Source organism: Rhizophagus irregularis, chromosome 9, assembly GCF_026210795.1.
Source record: "Rhizophagus irregularis chromosome 9, complete sequence".
Taxonomy (NCBI): domain Eukaryota; kingdom Fungi; phylum Glomeromycota; class Glomeromycetes; order Glomerales; family Glomeraceae; genus Rhizophagus; species Rhizophagus irregularis.
The window spans coordinates 223,036-243,052 of record NC_089437.1 but is presented as its reverse complement, the minus strand read 5'-3'; the positions used below and the strand labels follow the sequence as shown (position 1 = coordinate 243,052).

The following is a 20,017-nucleotide window of genomic DNA, read 5'->3' as shown; positions in this document are numbered from 1 at the left end:
TAATACATTATTTGTATATGATTTTTGAGCATCTTGAATAAATTTATCAATGTCATTATTACCACTAGTCCAATTATTGAAATTTTGCTGAAAACACATTGCATTATGCACATATTTTCCATATTTATCATTAAAAATCCCTATATAATTCTTGGTTTCTGGATCTTGAGTTATTCCGTAACCTTCATGAGGTATTGCAATCTGTGTAATAAAATGAATAATATTAGTAAAATAAAATTTTAACTAATTACCCTTTTAAATGATCAGTGGTCACATTAATGGTGCAGTACAATTTTTAATATGTATTACAATTTTCAAAAAAATGGAACTTTTCAAAATAACACATTATTTATTATACCTTATCTATAAATTCTGGTGTAATACTTGTTGGATTATTTAAAATTTTCAGAATTACAAACATATTTTGATCTCTTCTTTTCCAATTTTGATTTTCATTATCCCAACTATTGTTCCAACTATTATCACTTATACATCCATCAGTCCAACTTGCTCCATACATTTTGCCAAACTTATCATCTGCAATATATTTAATATTATAAAGTTTATTATAAGGTATCCATTCTAATGCCCTCTTTATATCATCATGAGCTGATAGTTGAGAATTTTGAATAAATTTATCAATATCATTATTACCACTGGTCCAATCACTGAAATTTTGTTGAAAATACATTGAATTGCACACTTCATTACATTTTTCACATATATAATTCAAAACCACCATATAGTTCTTAGTTTTTGGATCTTGAGTTATTCCATAAACTTTATAAGGAACTGCAATCTACAGTATGTTAAAGTTAAAATATTAGTAAAAAAATCAAATTTTCAACTATTTGCTATTTAAAACAACTGGTAATTTTTTTTTTTCATCAAATGACACAATATATAATGTGATTAATTTATATTATAATTCGCAAAAACATGAAACTTTGATAAATTCATTATACCTTATTTATAAATTCTAATGTAATACTTGCTGGATTTTTTAAAATTTTCAGAATTACAAACATATTTTGATCTTTTCTTTTCCAATTTTGATTTTCATCATCCCATTCATTTATGTATCCATTAGTCCATTTTGCACTATACACTTTGCCAAACTCACAATCTGCAATATATTTAATATTAAAAAGTTTATTATAAGGTATCCATTCTAATGCTCTCTTTATATCATCATGAGCTGATAGCTGAGTATATTGAATAAATTTATCAATATCATTGTTACCACTGGTCCAATTATTGAAATTTCGTTGAAAATACATTGAATTACACACTTTATCGCATTTTCCACATATATCTTTAAAAACAACCATATAGTTCTCAGTTTTTGGATCTTGAGTTATTCCATAAACTTTATGAGATATTGCAATCTATAATATATTGAAGTTAGAAATATTAGTAAAAATAAAATTGTCGATTAATTGTCATTTAAAGCAACTGATAATTTTTTTCCATCAAATGATACAATATAATGTGATTAATTTATATTATAATTTACGAAGAAATGAAACTTTTGATAAATTTATTATACCTTATTTATAAATTCTAATGTAATACTTGCTGGATTATTTAAAATTTTCAGAATTACAGACATATTTCGATCTTTTCTTTTCCAATTTTGATTTGCACCATTTATGCATCCATCAGTCCAATTTGCGCTGTACACTTTGCCAAACTTATCATCATCTGTAATATATTTAATATCATAAAGTCTATCATAAGGTATCCACTCTAATGCATTTTTTACCTTATAAGTATGTTCTGATAGCTGAGTATTTTGAATAAATTTATCAATATCATTATTACCACTGGTCCAATTATTGAAATTTCGTTGAAAATACATTGAATTACACATTATTTTACATTTTTCACATATATCTTTCAAAACAACCATATAGTTCTCAGTTTTTGAATCTTGAGTTATTCCATAAACTTTATGAGATACTGCAATCTACAATATATTAAAGTTAGAAATATTAGTAAAAATAAAATTTTCAACTATTTGTATTTTAAAATAACTGGAATTTTTTTTACAAAATGGCACAGTTTAATGCAATTAACATATTATAATTAATAAAAAAATGAAAATTATGATAAATTCATTATACCTTATTTATAAATAATTCTAATGTAATACTTGCTGGATTATTTAAAATTTTCAGAATTACAAACATATGTTGATCTTCTCTTTCCCAATTTTGATTTTCATCATCCCAACTACTACTGTTCCAACTATTATCACTTATACATCCATCAGTCCACCTTGCTTTATACATTTTGCCAGACTTATCATCTGCAATATATTTAATATTATAAAGTTTATTATAAGGTATCCATTCTAATGCCCTCTTTATATCATCATGTTCTGATATCTGAGTATTTTGAATAAATTCATCAATATCATTATTACCACTGGTCCAATTATTGAAATCTCGTTGAAAATATATTGAATTACACATTATTTTACATTTTTCACATATATCTTTCAAAACAACCATATAGTTCTTGGTTTCTTGATCTTGAGTTATTCCATAAACTTTATGAGATACTGCAATCTACAATATATTAAAGTTAGAAATATTAGTAAAAATAAAATTTTCAACTATTTGTTTTTAAAATAACTGGAATTTTTTTTACAAAATGGCACAGTTTAATAATTAATATATTACAATTAACAAAAAAGATGAAACTCATGATAAATTTACTATACCTTATTTATAAGTTCTAGTGTAATACTTGCTGAATTATTTAAAATTTTCAGAATTACAAACATATTTTGATCTTTTCTTTTCCAATTTTTATTTATTTTATTCCAATACCAAATACATCCATCAGCCCAATTTGCTCTGTACACTTTACCAAACTTATCATCATCTGTAATATATTCAATATCATAAAGTCTATCATAAGGTATCCATTCTAATGCATTTTTTACCTTATAATAAGTATGTTCTGATAGCTGAGTATTTTGAATAAATTTATTAATATCATTATTACCACTGGTCCAATTATTGAAATTTTGTTGAAAATACATTGAATTACACATTATTTTACATTTTTCACATATATCTTTCAAAACAACCATATAGTTCTTGGTTTCTTGATCTTGAGTTATTCCATAAACTTTATGAGATATTGCAATCTACAATATATTAAAGTTACTATTTGTTATTTAAACAATTGGAATATTTTTTTTTACAAAATGGCACAGTTTAATGCAATTAATATATTATAATAAAAAAAATGAAATTATGATAAATTTATTATACCTTATTTATAAATTCTAATGTAATACTTGCTGAATTATTTAAAATTCTCAGATTTACAAACATATTTTGATCTTTTCTTTTCCAATTTTGATTTGCACCATCCCATTTATTTATGCATCCATCAGTCCATTTTGCACTATACACTTTGCCAAACTCATAATCTGCAACATATTTAATATCATCAAGTCTATCATAAGGTATCCACTCTAATGCATTTTTTACCTTATAAGTATGTTCTGATAGCTGAGTATTTTGAATAAATTTATCAATATCATTATTACCACTGGTCCAATTATTGAAATTTTGTATAAACCGTTTTGTGTTACAATTATAGTCACAAACACATGATTCAATCAGCTTTTTATCACTTTTGATAGAATAATCCATTAAGAGTTTTATCAACTAAAATTGGTACGTTTAAAAGAAAGAAATAAAAAAAAAAATTGCAGTAGTAAGAAAAAAACGATTTCACTTGATGCTTTATAAATGGAAGAACAATATTTATGCATAATTTGCATAATTATGTATTGCTGATCATTGTAATGTGGGCTGAAAATTTTATAAAAATTTCAATCAAATTATTTGCCGATCATTTTAAATAAACGCACGTGAATTTTTCTAAAATAACACGAATATTAAAAAAATTGATGAAACCTTTTGAACTAAAACATAATACGTTCATTATTATGGGGCATTTTTTTATGTTATTCATGCTATATATTTTACTGTATGTTTATAAAGTTATAAGCTAATTATTCGTTATTTAAACTAATTATCTGTCGATATACTGTATAAGAACAATACTTATGCGTAATTATGTATTGCTGATCATGATTGCTAAATTTTTATACAAATTCAACCAATTGTTTACCGATCATTTTTGCAGTTTTGCACGTAATTTTATCTAAAATAACACAATTATTAAGAGTTCGTTAAAATAGATACATGGATGAAGCATTTTTTAGGTTATTTATATAGTATATTATATATTTATAAAGCTATAAGTTAATTATCTATTATCTAAAGAATACTGTAATAAATATCAGTCAATGATATATTTAATCATGAAAGAAATCATCACATGGAAATAACTTTTTGTTCCTAATTTTTCTGAAAACTTGAAAAAGTACAGAACCTGAAGGTCATAAAAAAATTATTATAATTACTAGTAGTCTAATAGAACCCTATTATATAATTCTTGAGAAAATTAGGCGGAGTTAGTTCATTTTTCATTTCACTAGTTCCTTATGCAACCAATCACTTGTGTTCCAATCCGTTAAACTGCTATCCGTCGGATTACGGACATCCGCCAAAAATTCAGATTTTATTGGATTTCTCGGATAATTGAATAATGGACAATAACGCATCACTCAGACGTTGTCCATAACCGGCGGATTTTTCGAATGACGGATGATGATCGGATTAGAACACTAAACCTAATTGAAGAATCGATTTCCAAATAGAAACTGTTTGAATTTTGTCTGAGGAAACTTGACAAAATTTGAAGTACTGTTAAGTTATAAATACTTCTTGTTGGCTTGTTGGTTGGTTCTTTATTGTAGGAATAATGCTCAAAATAATTATTTTCATTATTTTTTATTTTTCATTATTCAACTCTTTAGCTTGGAGAAAAGAAATGCTGAAAGTCTGTGCAATGAGTCTAACTTTAATCGAAATTTAATATATGGTTAGTTTGATGCTTACATTTTTATAACATTTATAATAATCTTAAGCTTATGCTTACTTTTAAGTTTAAAATATGTCAAAGCTTTATGCATTTAATCCGCAATAAGCTCCTACATAATGGCATGTTAATATATTGAAAAAAAAAGTGATGAAAAAAAAAGGATGAATACGTTACGTAATAAATGGTAAAAATGGTTAATTACCATTTATTTTTGATTTTTATAAAAAAGGGAAATTATAATATTTCTCAGTAAATTAGTAAATTAATAGATTTTCTTTATGGGAGTAATCTACCATGTTTTTTTCTCTTTTTAAAAGATTATCTGAATTAAATAAATTAAACCAATTATCTCAAGAGTAATAATTATGTTTTGGGTTATTTTTTTTTTAAATCTGTAATTTTTTACAGGTATGCAAAGTTCAAAGGTTTGAAAAAAAGGGGGAAATCAAGAATACCTCGGGATACAAGTAGTGATTATCACGTGTCCACACAAAAGTTTTCCCATTTAAAGTTAAAATAAATTATTCTAACGAATTGTTTATTGACGATTGATAAAAAAATTGCTTGATATGTCAAAATAGATTTTATTCCCGAAATATTAATTTCATTTTTAATTTAATAACGCTCATACAAACTTTTTTTTTATAAAATTGGTTAAAACCAATGGATAAGATAACAGAAACGCATAAATATTTTTTAAATGATTAATAATAATAATAAAAAGAATAATTAAATGAGTGTCCCAACTTGATTCTTGATTTACCCTATTTATATAGTAATATTATTCCTAATTGTTTTTTCATTCTTTCATCTTTTAGATTTCCACTGTAAGCACATTTTTTTTATAATTTTTTCCTTTGTTATTTTTTTTTACTAATATTTTCTTTTTTCTTAATTTTTTTCCTGTTCTTTTGCCTTTTAGGTTCGAATCGGGCAAGTGCTGTGATATAATTTTTTTTTTATTTGAATAAATATATTTTATATGATTTTTTTTTATTTAGAAAACCGATTTCGATTTTTTTTTAAAAAAAGTAAATATGAACATTTATATCGTGGGATACCAGTATCTAACCTTATAATATCACATTATTTCACGTGAAACTCAATTTCTATAAATATTTTTCATTTTTTCATTTCCTTACAAACTTTTTTTTCATATTACAATTTCTACTCTCATTTCTCATGATTTTATTCATTTTTACATTTCCATTAATTTTTTTTTCATTTTTTTTTATTTCTTACAACTTTCTCTTCATTATTCACAAATTTTCACAAACTCTTCTTGTGAATTTTTTTTTTTAATAAAATACTATGGATAATAATGATAGATTAGTAAGGAATTAGGACATAGGATTACGGGATATACAAAATTGATTTAAATACGTTCATAATATTTTAGTCGATCAAAGTTCGCTTACAAAACTTTTTAGTCATGAGCTCTATGATAACTTAAAATTTGCAATCTAAGAGTTGTTTTCATGGACGAAGAACTGAATTTATGGAAATTACTCGCAAATGTTCTTTAAAACTTATAAATATTTGTGATATTATTTCAGTTATTTGTTATTAGCATGTAGTGCCTCAATATTATCGGTTTGGCGGGCCATTCATGTAGTATCCAGTTACTATCCAATAATTTCTGCATGAACTTATGTATTGATCCATTTCATATCTCAAGTGTCAATAATCTGATATATTTTATCGATAATCTTAATAATATATAAATTCTATAACTGATAATTTATTAAAGTCATCATTTAAATTAAATTAACATTATTTTTCTCCATAATTTCCTTTTTCTTGAACAAAAAAAAATGAACATCATTTTGTCGCTTTATTTTAGTTTTCCTCAAAACAAATCCTTATAATGTACATCCATTAATAATTATTGAAATTTAATTTTATAATATAATTTCATGTCTATGTATAAGTATTTTTTTTAAAAAATAATTCCATCTACAAGCCATGTTTTTGTTGTACTGCGCCAAACTTCTCATGCCGATCACAATTTTTTTTAACTTTTGAGGCACAGTATCAAAAATCAGGTTACTGATGAAAGGCTTTAATGAAAATTATTCAGCCACAAATCCACAAATCTTTTAATCCCTATTTATACATAATTTATCCATATCTAGAATACTTATTGTACTTGATCGACACTTAAATTGATTAATTGATTTAATTGATTTTGTAACTCGGTAACATAACTGCTTACCTTCGCACGCTTTCAAAAAAAAAATGTCAACTCAATTTTTTAATAGGCTAAGTCAGAATTATATTGAAATTTTAAATGATGAAGAATATTATGATGTTACAATTGAAGTTGGTAAAGATCCAAACGTAAAAATATTCCGTGCGCATATGATTATTCTGTGTTACCGATCTTCATTTTTACGACGAACTTTGACTTCGAATAAAAAGAATAATAATGATAGTGCTCAAATCCACATTAAGTTGTCAAATATTTCACCAGAAATCTTTAAGATTATTTTAAAGTAAGTTATAATTATTAGTTTTTTATTAATTAGTACTGTATTTTAAAGAATATTTTATATATTATAATACGGTATACATTTTTTAAAATATAGATATATTTATGGAGGTATCATTTCATTAAATGAACAAGAATCTACGGAAATTTTAAAATTAATAGCTGCTGCTGATCAACTACATCTTCAAGAGTTAGTTGATTATTTACAGAAATATTTAATCGAAAGTAAACCTCAATGGATCGAACAACATTTAGGACTTGTTCTTCAAATGAGTTTTCAGCCTAGTTCTTCTAATTCTTTATTAGAGCTTCAAAATTTTTGTACAGATTTGATGGCTAAATCTCCTGAAAAGGTATTTAAGTCACTTGATTTTATTTCAATTCCCGAAGAATCTTTAGTCTCACTAATTAAAAGAGATGATTTACAAATGAAAGAAATTGAAGTTTGGGAATATGTTTTAGAATGGGGACTTGCAAAAAATTCAACTCTCATTTCAGATCCTGATACTTGGATAGATAATGATTTTAAAGCAATGGAGAATACTTTACAACATTGTTTACCTTTAATTAGATTTTTTAGTTTATCATCTGAAGAATTTGTAAAAAAAGTTCGTCCATATAAGAATCTTTTGGAACCTCAACTTTATGAAGAATTAATTATGTCTTATTTGGTTTCTAATATTGAGCCAAGTAATAATATATTACTTCCTAGATATAGAAATGTTGATGGAATTATTAATTCAAAAATTATTAATTTAAATATTGCTTCTTTAATTTCAAGATGGATTGATAAAATAGATATTAAAAGCAAATATGCTTATACAAGAGAATTATATTTACCATACAAATTCAAATTATTATTAAGAGGAAGTAAAAATGGTTTTACACCTAAAAGGTTTCATGAATTATGTGATAATATACCTTATACCGTCACATTTATTAAAATAAAAGGATCAGAAGAAATTATTGGAGGATATAATCCATTGATATGGAAAGGACCAAATCATAATGAATATGGTAAAACACAGGATAGTTTTATTTTTTCTTTTAAAAGTAAAAATAATTTTAAAGATCCAATTTTAAGTCATATTAGTCATAAAAATATGAATTATGCATTACTTTATCATGCTGAATGTGGTCCTTCGTTTTATGGTGACCTTTTAATAGGTGTAAAACAAGGTAACTTAAATGTTTATAATAATAATACATGTACGAAATTGCATTATGAAAAGGAGATAAGAGATGTAAAAGGAAATTTTTCAATTGAAGATTATGAAGTATTGCAAATCATAAAAAAAGTAGATTAATACTATTTTTAAAAGTTATTTTTAATCCTTGTTAAAATTATTTTTTTGTATATCACTATCTATTTCTTTGAGCAATCAATAAGTATTATTAAATATGAAATAAAATAAACATTAATTGTGCACATAAATGAATAAACCGTAGCACGAATAAAAAATATTAAATTCTTTAAATTTATTAAATTTATCATAATTTCAGTGATAAAAAAATTGATATCATCAATAAGAATGACCCAATACATGATACGAATCTAACGATCAAACCATTTAGCGATATAGCCGACACTTATTACACTAATTAATTCTATGATGGCAACCGTAATAATTTTAATGGAAACAAGCTACACGTTACATAATTTTAATTTGGCTATTCAGAAATCAAAATCGATAAATGTATATAAACTAAGAATAATACAAGTTAATTATTTATATCTTTATTTATATCCAAGATTTTTTAATACATAGCTAATTGTGTTATATTTTTAGATAAATGAATATATATACATTGTTCATTGTATTTTGAGCAAAAAAATCTGAGACTACTTTGCTATTTTATCAAAATCCAGTTTAAACTTGTCATATAACTATATTTTATAGAATTTACATGTTAATCATGTTTTTTAACTTTAAAAATTTACCTATTAAGTATATTTTTAATCATCTTTCAGATAAAAATAGTGTCGTACATTGCACCAATTTTTTCGTATTCAATATAATCATTAGAATCCTCACTATGACCTTGCCTTTGTACTTTGTTGTGTTGCATTATTTCTTCGCGTATGGAATGGTTAAGATTTTCAAGCAGATATTGACAATGATTTTTTCCTGTAGTTATCATCATTTACATAAGGAAGCTTCCATTTATGATAGTGGTGACAATATAGTATCCTGATATTCTAGCAAATCGATATATAATTCACATAGATAGCAACACTTTTTAGGTGTTGCTATAAATACTCTATGTTTGTTTTTTGGCTGAATATTTCAGTTAAAATGTTCAATTTTGAGTGTAAATAGATTTTTTTGATTAATTTTTCTAATATAATTATGGCTTTGCTACATCCTGTTTTTATTATAGCTTTTTGGTATACAGTATATTTAAACAGAGGTTTAATGTTGAGAGAAAATTTTTGAATCAAGTATTTAAAAAATTTTTTCTTTTTTGGGTCAAGGTATATATACAAAAATGATTATATTGGAAAGAATTCTATAGTAATAAAATGACATCATGACTAATAATTTGAAAAAAAAGTCAAAAAAAGTTAATCTATCAAATAAAATCATGCGAAAAAAAAATTTTTTAAAAAAAAGTTTAATTTATCAATAAAAAAAATTATGCGAAAAAAAATTCCTACAATTTGATATAAAAAAAAATTCAAAAATCTTATGTAATATATAAGTATCATTGTCTTGATCGATGGCTTGTTATGGCGAAATACAGTAAATGATGTAGACATGTACTGATTTCAGGTCAGTTTCTTTTTAACAGTTCAATAACGTAACATCACAGAGAGTTACTGTGCTTAATCTGTGTAAGTAAATGATTAGTCAAATACGGTCAAATTGTGACCACTCGTACGACCTAAATTTCACAAATACACAACAATATAATGAATTATATGAATTACTGTGAATAAGCATAAAACTTGAGATCACGTGATCGTTCGGCAAAATGTTTATCCAAATAATCATGTATTTCGTCGATTCTTCCATTTTTTTTATGTTTGTGTCGATGATTTTTTTATCGGATTTTTGGAGCCGATTGTGTCGTTTAGACGTTTAGTCTTACTTTCCGGTTTACTTGATTTGGATATACTTCTCGGATTTTTAGTTCCGATATTTGTTGCACAATATTTTTTATATAGCAAAGTAGGTCATGTGTACAAATCATACGATCCATAACAAATAACTTGTGGAATTTCAACTCCAAAATTCACAAAATTCACATCATATTTTGACGTAACTTCTAATTTCGGAGTCCTTTTTCTCTCTTCTCTCTTCTCGCTTAATATGGCATGTTCAAAGTTATTTTCAGGAGATTTACCTGAATTAATAGACAAAGTTATACAATATTTTCGTTATGACTATAAAACATTACGTTCATGTATATTAATTAATAGATTATGGTGTCGTTTAGCAATCCCATTATTATGGGAAGATCCATTTTCAATTAAATTTCCTAAAAATTATCAATTTATTGAAATTTATTTACGTAATTTAAATGATGATTATAAAACAAAATTAAATGAATATGTAGTTCATAATAATGACATATTTCCTTCAAATACATTATCACTATAAATAAAGTCATACTATCATATTAATTCTTTAAAGAATAAAGTAAGATATAACAATTTAAATAAATAATTTTACTATACTATATTGTATAAAGAATATTTTTAATAATCCTTTTGTTATTTATTAATTATTATATTCATAGTTAATCATTAACTACTGTAGATAACCACACATTATTATCACATAATGCATGTTTATTTTTAATTTTTTTTTAATTTTATAAAATTTCTATATTATCTTAACTAACTATTTATCAAAAAAAACCATAATTATGTATGAATGTATTGTATTTATAAGATAAAATAGATAAGCGTATGAAATATTAAAAATAAAGAATTTTTATAAATATATATATTAATCTAAAAACTGCTAATGCCCTTGATACATTTGATCTTTTTATACGTATATAAAAGATTATCTCAATTATGTCATAAGCTATAGTTTTATGCTTGATATGAGTTAATAGAAATGTAATTTTGTAAATAAAGCACCTATCAAACCAACTGAATTTCTATTAGCATTCTCAACATTCTCCAACTTTTGAGCATTATATTCGTTTACGTGTTGACATTTTTTGCATTAATTTTTGAAAAATTCTCTATAAAATATAATATTCAAAATATGATGTATTCGTCTTCATGAAACCTGTAGTCCGTTAGATTGTCCTTTTTAAAAACATTTATTAATATTTTTATCGTAGAAATGGATTTGTTAATACAAGTGCTATTTAATACTTGACCATAATTTTAACACTCTATTCATCTTTAATTTTTTTACGCCTCATCAAAGATTAATAAGATTGGTGCAAAGGTAATATGTAAAATATCAAAAAAATATATCTCTTAATATTCTTAATACATAATTAAATAAATATCATTTAAGATAAAAGATAAATATATTTTTTTTTGTTTTAAATTTACATAATTTAAAATTGCATATATAATAAACTTTTCAAGATTATTATTGATTTACGTATATACAATAAAATTTTCGATCCTTCAATGTTTAATCATCATAATATTATCTTCTCCATACGGATAATAGTATGAAATACCTTACATTTCTTTCATTTACCATATTTACTCGACAAGGTTCATTTAACTAATCATACTTAATAGTTATTCGGTACTTCACTGTTATATTGGGTAAATCAAGTCTGATTGGTTGATCAGGCAAAAAAATCGTGTATCAGGCAAAAATTCGTGTATCAGGCAATATCAAATCACGGGATACCGGGTAAAATATTATTATTTATCTTCCTAGCGTAAAGATAAAAAAAGCTTATGTACGAACTATAATCTGTATCTACCTTGATTTTCGTTAATTAAAAATATATTAATTAAAATTTTTATTCCAAACTAATTTATTTTTGATATATAATTTGGAAATGATTTTTCTATTCTTCGCATTTTTCATTTTAACCATTTCGGTTAGATTTATTTTTTATGATGATCAACTGCTGCGTACGAATTTTCTTTGTTACAAAAAAGTAATTTGTATACAATAGTAGTACAAATAGTAATACAAATAAGTAATACAAATGTGCGAACTTCGTTCAATTCATAATTTTTTTCTTTTACCCATAATAATTCTGAAATTTATTTTGAGTAACGTAGTTATTTATTTATATTAACTAAAATTAAAATTATAATCCACAACTCAATTAATATGCCAAAAAATTCATGGGTGAATACTAATGAAAATAAATATCAGGTAATAGCAATTTAATATTTTAATTAATTATTTTTATTTTATTGAATTTTGTAGTTAAAAATATTAATAATTTTTTGTCTATTAAAAGCTCCATGTTACAATTCCTACTATTGATTCAACTATTGAATCAGAAAATGTAGATAATAGAGTAGTTTATATAGGAGATTTAGAAAAAAGAAAACAAGCATATGGAATATGTGGAGAATGTAAAGAACCTGGCACAGGATACAAATGGTGTCAATCTTGTAATGCTAAAAGACTTAAAGATAACTTTAAAAATTGGACTAGTGGAAATAAAGATATTGATGAATTTATACAGCAATCACAACTTAATGCTGTACATTATACAAAATATCTTGAATGGATACCTTTTGAAAAATTTCAAAATATCACTTATATTGCGGAAGGTGGTTTTAGTAAGATTTATTCAGCTGAATGGCCTGAAGGATATATTGATCATTGGGATATTGAAAATCAAAAATGGTATAGAGAGCAATACTATAGTAAATATGCATTGAAAAGTTTGGATAATTCTTCTGATATATGTTCAGATTTTTTAAATGAGGTAATTTAAACTTACTTTGTCTTATATATAAAGATTGTTATTTACATTTATTTATTAATAAAATTTTTCCTTTTTGATGATAATTAGATTAAATCTCATCTTCAGATTTATTTTGTAGATATTGTTCAATGTTATGGAATTACTCAAGATCCAAATAATAAAGAGTATATGATGGTTATATATTATTGTAATGATGGAAATTTGAGAAATTATTTAAATAAATCTAAAAATTATATAAAATATGGATCAAAAATGTTTGACTTACAACGAATTGCAAGAGGACTTTTAGATATTCATAATGCTGAAAAAGTTCACAAAGATTTTCATTCAGGTAATATATTATTTTCAAGTATTCCATATATAAGTGATTTAGGAATGTGTCGACCAGCAAATATAAAGCAAACAGTTAAAGAAGAAGGAATTTATGGAGTATTACCATATATGGCACCAGAAGTTTTACGTGGACAACAATATACAAAAGCAGCAGATATTTACTCATTTGGAATGATAATGAACGAATTTCTTTCTGAAGAAATTCCTTTTAATGATATTCCTCATGATGAATTTTTAGCTATTGAAATATGTAAAGGACTTAGACCAACAATTTCTAAAGACATGCCAAAGTTACTTGCAGATTTGATAATTAAATGTTGGAATGCTGAAATAAAAAATAGACCAACCATTAAAGAGTTGTATCAAACACTAAAAGGATTGTATAATTATAACACATGCGAACTTTATTTTCAAATAAAAGAATATGATAAAATTAGTAAAGAAAAATTCGAAAACAGATCAAATGAAGATAAATACAAACGTTTCAAAACGCATCCACAAGCAATTTATACTAGTAGACTTTTAAATTTCAAAAATCTTCCAAAACCAGTAGATTCTTTAGATTTATCATCTTTTCTATTCAGTTCAAGTAATTAAATTTAATTTTGTTTTATCATATAATCCATTTTACATTTTTAATGTTATTTGTTTTTTAATAGACACTAGTTATACTGCTCAATCAACATCAGCAAATCCAAGTAAGTATTCCCTTCATTATTATAATTATTTTATTTAAATTTATTAATGTTTAAATACTATAAATACATAATATACAGTTTCAGAATGCTTAGATTGTGAAATTAAGCGAATTAGGTAAGTTATTATTATTTGTAGTTTTATTAATATTCTATATCTAATTTATTATTTTTTTATAGAACTAAATGAAATTTGTCAAGATGATGAACATAATATTGAACGAAGTTTCTTTTTACGTGAAAGTTGAAGTCAGATAGTTTATGTATTGAAGTTATTGAAGTTCTATTTTTCTTTTATACTTTATAAATTTTTTATCTTAGTTTTTATATTTACATATAGATTTATTGGATTTTATATTTAAGAATATTCTATATAAATTATATAAATAAAGATTTTAACATTTGATTATATCATTTAATAATTTGTCCTAAAGGGTTTACGGTATATTATGTCATCATTTATATATGACCATATGACGATCATTTTATAAGATCAACGTGACCACGAAATTAACGAGAAAACTCTGGAAATTTACGGTATTTCCCAACCTACCATATGAATTTTATTAAATATACGTTCAAATAAAAAATAAAATGCATCCTATCTACATTTTAACCATTTATTAATATTTCTATATATTTTTATGGACAAAACTTAATGAAATACCATTTGTTTGATTGATATTATACATTAAAAATAATAACTCCACAAGTGCCAAGTATATAAATATAATTCTAGGTTATTAAATTAATTTATTTGCCTTCCCATTTCATTATAAAATTATAATAATCTAATTATTACTTCACAACACATGAAATATTTTGTATTTAGTTTAAAGGAACAAATACGCTTAAGATAATAAAAAATAAAATGGTATTAATAAAAATTTTTATTTGAACATGATGATTGCTAATTTTTTGATATAAATTATTTAACTAATTATATTATTAAGTCTCAAAGTTTCACAAGTTTTAAATTAATTTAAAGTTGGTCTAATTAGAGAATTCGCAACTACTTGTTAACTTCATATGGTAGTTTTTCGTTGTAAACTATATTTATACTATACTTTTTTAAAGTTTGTTTGAAATAATCAGAAACTTTTGCTCTCTAACAGATATTTCTAAGCAAGAGTTTGAAAAATATTAAAAAATTTTTTCTTGTAACGAAGGTAAAAAAAAGATGGTCTCCAATTTTTTGCCATATATGGATGACGTAATATACTGGACCCTAAAAACGCACGAGATAAATGTTACACAATTATAAAATAGTAACACCCGAATGTAGCCGAATTATTGTATGATTTACATTTATTCAAACTTCCAATTTTAAACCGTGTAACTGTTTTTCTGATCCTGCATTTACCATATATATTCCGATGAAACATTTATCGAAGTTTTATATAAACGTACTTCTTTTTTTATTATTTTATTTTATTTTATTTATTCAAAAAAAAAAAGAAATGTCCAAACTTAATAAAGATATTCTTTTCTTGATATTTGAGGAATTACAAGATAATTCAAAATATCTCTTTTCATGCTTAATGGTTAATAGAATTTGGTGTGAAACCGTGATTCCAATTTTATGGAGGAACCCCTGGCGCTACTATGCTATTAATTATTGTAAAAAAAATTCTTTATATTCTATTATTACTTCCTATTTATCAAATGATATTAAAGAATTCTTATCAAAGAAAGGGATTAAAATTTCAGGTCAATCACTTGCATTTGATTATTTGTCTTTCTGTAGAAGTATCAATATAAAAATTATAGATGATATAATTTCCATTGGATCATCATCAGAATATAATCGATTTCTTTTACAAGAGGAAATTTATAGTTTCTTGATAAAGAAATGTCCAGAAATAAAATATTTAAATATACATGGTACCTATGAGATAGTATACCCTCCGGAAGCAAAGGCCCGTCTTGAATCACTTTGTGAATTAACATGTGATACATTGATCGATCCTAGGTACTTTTACAGATTAGCACATATCTGTCAACAAATACAAAGAATCGTCATAATTAATAATAACTTAAATGCTAATCATGGAACTACTAAATTAATCGAATTTCAAAAAAATTTAAAATATTTTGGGTGGGTAGATGATTTTATAGATGATTATTTTCATTTTGATTGGGAACAATTGGAAGATCCTTATACAGAAATTTTAAACATATTAAAAAAGCATGCAAATACTCTTATACATTTTGAAATAAGCCTTCATTTTGATTATCTTTATTCTACTAATTATGATTATACATTTCTACAATATGCACTCCTAGAACTTCATAATTTAAAAATATTAGAAATTAATTCTCCTCGATTTTTGGATAATGCCGATTTTAATGAAAAATTGGAAATGGTGACTTATCGTGACCTTGAGATTATAGAGATAGATGTTATAGATATTTGCCAAGTTACTTGCATAATAAAAAGTAGCTTATATCTTAAAGAATTATGGATAAATAATTTTCACATAGAAAAAGATTTTTTTAATGATGACTCTCTTAATTTTGTTAATACAATTTGTGATAATTGTTTTTTAATTGAATATTTATCAGTTCCTGTATTTCCATTATTGGAGAATCACTTTATTGAATTTGAAAGATTACTTAAAAAATGTCAAAATTTGCGATCATTAAATTTTAAAGACGCATGTTATGAAAAAAAAGAAGCGTTAGAATTTGGAGATTATTTGTCAAATGTGTTAATTAGGGAAGCATCAACAAATCTAATAGATATTGGAATTCCTTACTCTGACATTGAGTTTTCTTTGGTAACTTTAGAAAAATTCTTTGAAAAGTGGAAAGGACGACCTGCAGTTTCCTTATATTTTGATAACACTTATTTTTATCGAGAAGATAACTCATATATGAAACTGTTCGATAAATATAAGATTGAAGGAGTAATTAAGAATATAAACGCGTAGACAATTCAATTGTATTATTCGTTTATAAGGACCACTATTTATTAACAGTGGTATGGAATTTAGAAACATTAATTATTATTTATTTATATGATTTATTATTATTTATGAGGACGGATTAATAAAGATTTTCATTTGTAATTGAGAATATCTCAGTTTTATATGTTCGTATTTTTTGTACAGTTATGGAAGATATTAACTGTATACACAGTGAAATTCGATAAACCGGATCTATCGGTTCCACTAAAAATATCCGGTTTATCGGGATATCCGGTTTAGCGAAAAAATTTCGATATATTGAAAATCTATTATATTGAATTTTTAAAAAATTTTCATGCTAATAAAACTAATATACAGTACACTATAATTTGATTTTTTCATCTAGTTTTAAGTTATAGAGGTCATGAAAATGAATATAAAATATTTTAATTGAATATATAAGTAATACTTAACTTCAGCCGGAATTAAGATTTTTATAATTCCGGCTAAATTTAAGATTTACCGCATCACGTTACTTAAATTTTATTGGTTCCCAGTCATGTGATCCGGTTTATCGAATCATTTTTACTATAGCTGGTTAGAAAATTGATCCGTTATAGCGAATATCGAGCTTTTACTAGTAACCTCCGGTATATCGAGCCTATTTTAATATACGTGATTTGGTTCCAGCAAAAAAGTTTGGTTTAGGCCCAAATCCGGTTTATCGAATATCCGGTTTATCGAATTTCACTGTGTATTTGTTTTTTGTTTTTTATTTTATATACAATACTTTAGAAAATAATATGTACTATTGCTTATTTTGAATATACAACTAATTAAACACAAATAAATAATTAAAGTATATTATTTTGAATATTAAAATAAAAGAAATATTATTTATTTCTTTGGTGTTTTTTTTTCTTTATTTCGTGCGTCTGTTCGTCGCGTTTACGTTGCCATATGATGACGATATTTATTGGCCAATTAAATAGTGCAATCACATTTGGGTAAAATATTTTGCCGATCTTATGTTTGTTTTTGGTACCATCAAGGGGTGGACATTTTTAATATTTTGTGGCCAATCGGAGTTATTCCCTTAATTTGTATTAATTTATACATACATAGAAAATACAAACTTTGATAATTAACCTGCAACTTGCTTTCTTTTTAATCCCATCTCTCGCTTTTTTAGAAATACAAAATGTCATCTCAATTTTTTAGTAAGTTAAGTCAAAATTATATTGAAATTTTGAATGATGATGAATATTATGATGTTAAAATTGAAGTCGGTAAAGATCCAAACGTAGAAATATTCCGTGCGCACATGATTATCCTGTGTTACCGTTCACCATATTTTCGAAGAACTTTGTCTTTAAATAAAAAGAGTAATGACGGTGATTTAGTTCACATCAAGTTACCGAATATCTCTCCAGAAATTTTCAAGATTCTTTTAACGTAAGTAACATTTAGTTTTTTATAATAACTTAAATATTTCATATTCAAGAGAATTTTATAATATAGATATGTCTATGGCGGTATCATTTCATTAAATGAACGAGAAATTTCAGAAATTATATATATATTGTCTGCTGCTGATCAACTTCACCTTCAAGAATTAATTGAATATTTACAAAAATATTTGATTAATAATAAAGTTAAATGGATGGAACAACATTTTGGACTTGCCTATCGGACAAGTTTTCAATCTAATTCTTTATTAGAACTTCAGCAATTTTGTATAGATTGCATAACTAAATTGCCTCAACAAATATTCAAATCATTTGATGTTACTATATTTTCAGAAAAATCTTTGATTTCACTTATTAAAAGAGATGATTTACAAATGCGAGAAATTGAAATTTGGGAGCATGTATTAAAATGGGGTCTTACACAAAATCCAACTCTTGTTTCAGATCCTGATATTTGGACAGACAATGATTTTAAAGTAATGGAGAATACCTTACAACATTGTTTACCTTTAATTAGATTTTTTAGCTTATCATCTGAAGAATTTTTACAAAAAGTTCATCCATATAAAAAACTTTTGAAACCTCAACTTTATGGCGAATTATTTAAATCTTATTTGGACTCTAATGCTGAACCAAGTAATGATATATTACTTTCCTAGATATAGAAATATTGATGGGATTATTGATTCAAAAATTGTAAATTTACATATCGTTTCTTTAATTTCAAGGTGGATTGATAAAATAGATATTAAAAGCAAATTTGCTTATACAAGAGAATTATATTTACCATATAAATTTAAATTATTATTAAGAGGAAGTGATAATGGATTTACTCCTAAAAAGTTCCATGAATTATGTGATAATATACCTCATACTGTTACACTAATTAAAGTAAAAGGGACAGAAGAAATTCTTGGAGGATATAATCCTTTAGTATGGAAGTCACATAAAAATGGCGAGTATGGAAAAACAAAAGATAGTTTTATATTTTCTTTTAAAAGTAAAAATAATTTCAAAAATCCCATTTTAAGTCATGTAAATGATATGGATCGTGCACTGGTATATTCTAATTTTAGTGGTCCTGCATTTAGTAGTGATCTTGGTTTATATGTTAATGGGAAAGATGATTTATGTAATTATAATATTCATAAGTGTGCACAATTTCGTTATGAAAAAAAGATAAGAGACACAGATGATGACTTTTTAATAGAGGACTATGAAATATTTCAAATAATCAAGAAGGATGTTTAGTACTATTTATAAAGT

At 24.6% G+C, this 20,017-nt stretch overlaps 5 protein-coding genes across 5 annotated transcripts; all 5 read left to right on the top strand.

Moving 5' to 3' along the window:
- Nucleotides 1–7,212: 7,212 nt before the first annotated feature.
- On the top strand, nucleotides 7,213–8,772 carry OCT59_029102 (uncharacterized protein; the record flags this gene model as incomplete). Its single annotated transcript, XM_066141521.1, has 2 exons — nucleotides 7,213–7,469; nucleotides 7,563–8,772. The coding sequence occupies 2 exons, from the start codon at nucleotides 7,213–7,215 to the stop codon at nucleotides 8,770–8,772; spliced, it is 1,467 nt and encodes a 488-aa protein (XP_065994480.1).
- A 2,007-nt stretch (nucleotides 8,773–10,779) lies between these two features.
- OCT59_029101 (uncharacterized protein) lies at nucleotides 10,780–11,070 on the top strand (the record flags this gene model as incomplete). The annotated part of the gene is made up of 1 exon (XM_025328247.2): nucleotides 10,780–11,070. The coding sequence occupies one exon, from the start codon at nucleotides 10,780–10,782 to the stop codon at nucleotides 11,068–11,070; it is 291 nt and encodes a 96-aa protein (XP_025167424.2).
- Nucleotides 11,071–12,648: 1,578 nt separating this feature from the next.
- On the top strand, nucleotides 12,649–14,621 carry OCT59_029100 (uncharacterized protein; the record flags this gene model as incomplete). Its single annotated transcript, XM_066141502.1, has 5 exons — nucleotides 12,649–12,780; nucleotides 12,869–13,345; nucleotides 13,464–14,267; nucleotides 14,338–14,376; nucleotides 14,554–14,621. The coding sequence occupies exons 3-5, from the start codon at nucleotides 13,514–13,516 to the stop codon at nucleotides 14,619–14,621; spliced, it is 861 nt and encodes a 286-aa protein (XP_065994479.1). The 5' UTR covers nucleotides 12,649–12,780; nucleotides 12,869–13,345; nucleotides 13,464–13,513.
- A 1,212-nt stretch (nucleotides 14,622–15,833) lies between these two features.
- Nucleotides 15,834–17,306, top strand: OCT59_029099 (uncharacterized protein; the record flags this gene model as incomplete). Its single annotated transcript, XM_066141492.1, has 1 exon — nucleotides 15,834–17,306. One exon carries the CDS (start codon nucleotides 15,834–15,836, stop codon nucleotides 17,304–17,306), a length of 1,473 nt encoding a protein of 490 aa, XP_065994478.1.
- Nucleotides 17,307–18,483: 1,177 nt separating this feature from the next.
- OCT59_029098 (uncharacterized protein) lies at nucleotides 18,484–20,002 on the top strand (the record flags this gene model as incomplete). Its single annotated transcript, XM_066141484.1, has 3 exons — nucleotides 18,484–18,737; nucleotides 18,804–19,387; nucleotides 19,497–20,002. 3 exons carry the CDS (start codon nucleotides 18,484–18,486, stop codon nucleotides 20,000–20,002), a joined length of 1,344 nt encoding a protein of 447 aa, XP_065994477.1.
- Between the last annotated feature and the right edge of the window lie 15 nt (nucleotides 20,003–20,017).